General features: G+C 62.0%; 1 protein-coding gene across 1 annotated transcript; it reads right to left on the bottom strand.

Moving 5' to 3' along the window:
- Positions 1–1,564: 1,564 nt before the first annotated feature.
- LOC129500010 (nuclear pore-associated protein 1-like) lies at positions 1,565–4,578 on the bottom strand. The gene is made up of 2 exons (XM_055310163.1): positions 2,350–4,578; positions 1,565–2,260 (listed from the first exon to the last, which is right to left on the bottom strand). The coding sequence occupies exons 1-2, from the start codon at positions 4,576–4,578 to the stop codon at positions 1,565–1,567; spliced, it is 2,925 nt and encodes a 974-aa protein (XP_055166138.1).
- Between the last annotated feature and the right edge of the window lie 414 nt (positions 4,579–4,992).

The following is a 4,992-nucleotide window of genomic DNA, read 5'->3' as shown; positions in this document are numbered from 1 at the left end:
GTGGACCAAGAACTTGCACCCACAGTGCTGGCTCACCAAAGTCAGAGGGGTGCCCTGACCAGGGGCAGGTCCACGTGTTCCAAGAGTGGAGATTTCTCCCTAAAAGGCATGGCGGTATCCGCCATTGCACCATCAGTGCTGTGGTTTGCAGGGGTTCTGTGTGCTCTGTAGGAATGGGGGACCATTATGATGTCCAGTCGCAGTAGGTACGGTGCTGTTCCCGGTAGCACCAGGTGCCTTAGACACAGGTAGGCCCCCAGGGTTCTGAGGGCGGTTGCTGATACAGAGGGCTGCCATCATAGACACGATGGTGTTTTCATCTGTGTTTGCATCAGGTGAGCCCCCATGATGCTGACATAAAGCAGGAATTCCAGGTCTTCCAGTCTTGGGAGTGATGTTGTTCCCCGCCTTCACACCACTTCCATGCTGGGCAGGTGGGCCCCGGTGCCTGGCGGCAAGGTAGAACTAGAAGTGCATCGAAGCACTGAGATCTCGGTGCTGCTTCTTGCAACTAAAAGTGAGGTCGTGTGGCCAGGCAAGGCCCTGGTGCTCTGTAAGAGGGAAACACGCACGACCTTTGACACAAAGACCTTTGTGGTGGTGGCGTTTCCACACGGAGAAGTGCTGTGGCTTGGGGGGGTTCCTTCCCCGGATTTTGTTCGTCCTAGTGACCCTTTGGGACATGTCTGGGCAATGGGCACACTAGCGCCTCCAACAGGGGGAATGATGCTGTTTCCCATCACAGTGCTGTCTGTGATTTGGGCAGGTGGGCCCCTGGTGCCTGGACTTAATGTGGCACTAGAAGCATGTCCCATTACTGGGACAGTACTTGCCCTTCTTGTAGCAGCAGCTGGACTTCCATGCGATGGACTGGAGGCTATCCGAACAAGAGGACGAGCGGAAGGGGTGCTGGATGTCCCCTTCAGTCCAGCTCCAACGTTGAATGCTCCTGACACCTGTGAGCGAATGGAATCTGGCATGGGCACATTAAGTCCATCCATGGGGATTGCAGGTCCCACAAAGCTCTGTGGGCCTGTAGTGGTAGCCGTGACTGGTAAGCCACTGGGGACTGCAGGCCCCATGACAGTCTGTGGGCCTGTAGTGGTACCTGTAACTGGTGAGCTACTGTTCCCAGTGCTAGGGATCCCAGTGGTACCTGAAAGCCAGTCGTGGTAGAATGAGGAGTGTGGAGAACACTTGGCTGGTTACCGAAGGGCCGTCTGCTTGTTGACAGTGGTGCCAAAAGGAGGCCCGCAAACCCCGATTGCATTGCGGTCCCTCCGGGTGGCTGAGTTATAGGAGTGGCCAGGCCGATAGCCTGTGTTGGGGCAACTGTTTTTCCTATCAGGTAGCAATTGTTAGGCTATTGCCCATTGTGACCTCCAATTGTGGGCTGAGAGGTGATTCCTGGGTTAGGATGCAGCGAAACGGGGGTGTTTGATGGCTGACTTTTGATGGAAACTAGTAGAGGCATGGGCCAAGGCAGTGCTGCTACCGGGTGGTGTGTTGCCAGAACCAGGAAGCGCCCTGTACAGTGGGAGCAGTTCTTCTGGGACCCAGGGGGTTACTGAAAGATGACAGCCCGGGAGGGAGATGTGGTATCCATGGCATCGGGGTCAGAGTGAAGGGCGATTCCTGGGTTAGGATGCATCGAAACCGAGGCGTGTATGATGGCTGACTTTTGAGGGAAACTGGTAGAGCCATGGGCCAAGGCAGTGCTGCTACCGGGTGGTGTGTTGCCAGAACCAGGAAGCGCCCTGTAAAGTGGCAAGTGGTTCTTCTGGGACCCAGGGGGGGACTGAAAGATGACAGCCCGGGAGGGAGATGTGGTATCCATGGCATCGGGGTCAGAGTGAGGGGCGATTCCTGGGTTAGGATGCATCCAAACGGAGGCCTGTATGATGGCTGACTTTTGAGGGAAACTGGTAGAGCCATGGGCCAAGGCAGTGCTGCTACCGGGTGGTGTGTTGCCAGAACCAGGAAGCGCCCTGCACAGTGGCAAGTGGTTCTTCTGGGACCCAGGGGGGGTCTGGAAGATGACAGCCCGGGAGGGAGATGTGGTATCCATGGCATCGGGGTCAGAGTGAGGGGCGATTCCTGGGTTAGGATGCATCCAAACGGAGGCCTGTATGATGGCTGACTTTTGAGGGAAACTGGTAGAGCCATGGGCCAAGGCAGTGCTGCTACCGGGTGGTGTGTTGCCAGAACCAGGAAGCGCCCTGTACAGTGGCAAGCGGTTCTTCTGGGACCCAGGGGGGGTCTGGAAGATGACAGCCGGGAGGGAGATGTGGTATCCATGGCATCGGGGTCAGAGTGAGGGGCGATTCCTGGGTTAGGATGCATCCAAACGGAGGCCTGTATGATGGCTGACTTTTGAGGTAAAGTGGTAGAGCCATGGGCCAAGGCAGTGCTGCTACCGGGTGGTGTGTTACCAGAACCAGGAAGCGCCCTGTAAAGTGGCAAGTGGTTCTTCTGGGACCCAGGGGGGGTCTGGAAGATGACAGCCCGGGAGGGCGATGTGGTATCCATGGCCTCGGCGTCAGAGTGAGGTTGGGTGTTTGCAGAGGTGCTGCCTACTGGAGTGGTGGTGGCCCCAGAACTCAGGTTGGGCAAGCCAGTGGCGATAGGAGCACTGGGAAGAACAGCTTTTTGCTGCCTCCCAGCAAGAGTCCCATGTGTGGGCTGAGGGGTGATGTGGAGGCTGAAGAGTTGATCAGCAAGTGGTGTGGGGCCGGGGGCCATCGACGTAGTTAGACTGGTGGATGCTGCAACTTTCGCAGGGCATCTCTGCTTCATACTGCAATGGCCCCGGGAAAACGGAGGACAGCTCATCCCGGAGTGTGGGGGCGAGCTGAAGATGACAGCCCGGGAAGGGGACGTAGTGTCCATGTCCACGACACCAGGATTGGAAATAGGCTTGGAGGTCAAAGCAGATGACTTTGCTGCGGTGGGAGAAGAAGTCGGTTTAGAGGTGCCGGGCTGGACTGCAACGACAGAGCTATGTGTGGAGTGGCCTGGGAGAGGGGCTGTCAGGAAGAGAGGGGGAGAGTCTACACACATGGGGGTTGGGGATTCTTTTGTGCAGGAGGGTGGGTGTAAGGAGGTTGAGGTGTTCGAAGGTGTGGGGCGGTCAGAGGTGGGTGTCGTAGCCCTGCCTGGGGGAGGAGGACCTCCGCCAAGTGGAGTTTCCCTAATGGGACTGGAAGGAAGGGGAGGAAGAGAATCGGCGGGAACAGCCAGGGGAGGAGATTCAGGAACTCCATGTCCTGTTTCCCGACCAGCATGTCGTGTTGGGGACGACGGCGGGACAGAGAGGATCGGGGGCCTGGCAGAAGGGCCAGCCAAGTCGGTGGGAGGAACAGGGCCGTGGGCAGCGTGAGCGGCCAGGGGCGGGGAGCCTGCAGTCTCCGAGGCCAGTGGGGGGGAGGAGGGGGCAGGCTGAGCGGCCCTGCAGTCTGCCAAGGTCTTTGTTCTGTCCTTCAAGGTCGTGTTCCTGGGACACTCGGTGTTCGGCAAGGTGCCTGGGTCCTTGTCAAGAGCCACGCAAGGAAGCTTCGGGGGTGCGGGCAAGTCCCCTCGATCCCACAGCAGCGGTAGTGGTGGCGGCAATGGCAGACAGAGGGGCATGGCCATTTTCCTCTTGTTCTGCCTCCTGCTGGCAGGTGCTGGTGGGAGAGGGCTCCGTGGCGACACGCCCGAGGGCTTCTCAGCCTGCGTGTCCTTCCTCGCTCCGGCCCGCGTGCTCTGCCCAGGCTGATGGTCTTCAGCCACCGCCGCCTGTGTGCACGTCTCCTGCGGCAAGGGGCGGCATGCGGTTGGGCCCCAGAGCACTGCCGCATCCCTGTCGGCCTTCGCGAGGGCATCTCCCACGGGGCCACATGAAGAGGTGGCAACGCGGCCTTCAGAGGAGGACACGGGAGCCATCTGGGTGCTGTCCCACGAGCTCCCTCCGGAGGGCACGAGACGGCGGTCCAGAGTTGCAGGGCTGGCTTGGTGGAGGCGGAGAACGCCACTGGTGTCCGGGGGCTCAGATGTCAGGGGTGTCCCCCCACTGCTCTGGGGGCGGCCACTCCCACCAAGAGCCTCGGTCTGTTCTCCGGGGTGCTCTGGGACCTTCTCCTCCACCCCCTGTGGGCTGCAAAGGGGGAGGGGAGGGGATGGTACCTGACTCGCAGCCTTGGCTTCCTGTGCAGGTAGGGAATGCAGGAGCCGGAACCTGCGCCCCAGAGCAGGGATCCTCACAGTCCTCGAGGGCCCGCACCCCAGGGAACTGCGCGCAGCCAGCACAGGTTGACCCGGAGGGTTCCTCCAGTTCACCACGGGGAGGAGGCCCAGAGGGGGGCACGCGGCCTGGGGGAGCGGGTACCGCCTCCTGGGCTCCACGTGGCAGCGAGCTGGTGGGGGCCTGCGATCCCGGAGGAATGGCCTGCGCCCAGAGCAGGGGGCAGGTGCAGGAACGGCGGGGTGGTCGCGGCCAGGATGGGCGGTGTCCCAGGCAGGGGTGAGCAGCGGGCGACCGCGGCCGGGCAGGGGCCGGCGGCGGGGAGGGCGAAGAAACCTACAAAGCAGGCTGCCCATTTAGGGCTACTGTGCGCGAGAGTCGCGAGGTCGGAGCGCCGGGCCTGGGGGAGGGTCTCCGAGGCGCCTGGCTCCTCTCCAGGGGCAGCACAGCTGAGCCGCTGAGCGCTGCGCCCAGCCATTGTGAGGTGTCCCTGGAACACCTCCGGGAGCCCGCCACTCCGGGGGGCCCCTCCGCGGGCAGGCAGTGGGCGGGGCCTGGGGCCGCGCCCCCAGCAGCAGCCCAGGTGGGCGGGGCCACCGGGGCGGGGCGGGGCGGGGCGGGTAGGGGCGGAGGCGGTTGAGCACCAGCCTGGCAACCGCCAGCGTGGGGGAGGGGCGCGGCCTGGGCCTGCAGCGGCCAGGCCCGGAGCACTCAGCCCCGAGGCTGTGCGTGGCCCCCCTTCCCTGGGGAAGCCGAGGAAGGCGAGCTCA

Source organism: Nyctereutes procyonoides, unplaced genomic scaffold (assembly GCF_905146905.1).
Source record: "Nyctereutes procyonoides isolate TBG_1078 unplaced genomic scaffold, NYPRO_anot_genome, whole genome shotgun sequence".
In the NCBI taxonomy this organism is placed as follows: domain Eukaryota; kingdom Metazoa; phylum Chordata; class Mammalia; order Carnivora; family Canidae; genus Nyctereutes; species Nyctereutes procyonoides.
Note: the sequence above shows the minus strand (reverse complement) of the source record. Positions and strands in the feature narration are given on the sequence as shown.

Bases quoted from the DNA above. Each gene is read 5' to 3' on its own strand.
- LOC129500010 (XM_055310163.1), bottom strand. From the start codon at position 4,578: ATGGGCAGCCTGCTTTGTAGGTTTCTTCGCCCTCCCCGCCGCCGGCCC. The intron at 2,261-2,349 runs GTTTGGATGCAT...GTCATCTTCCAG, and splicing joins CAGCCATCATACAGGCCTCC to ACCCCCCCTGGGTCCCAGAA.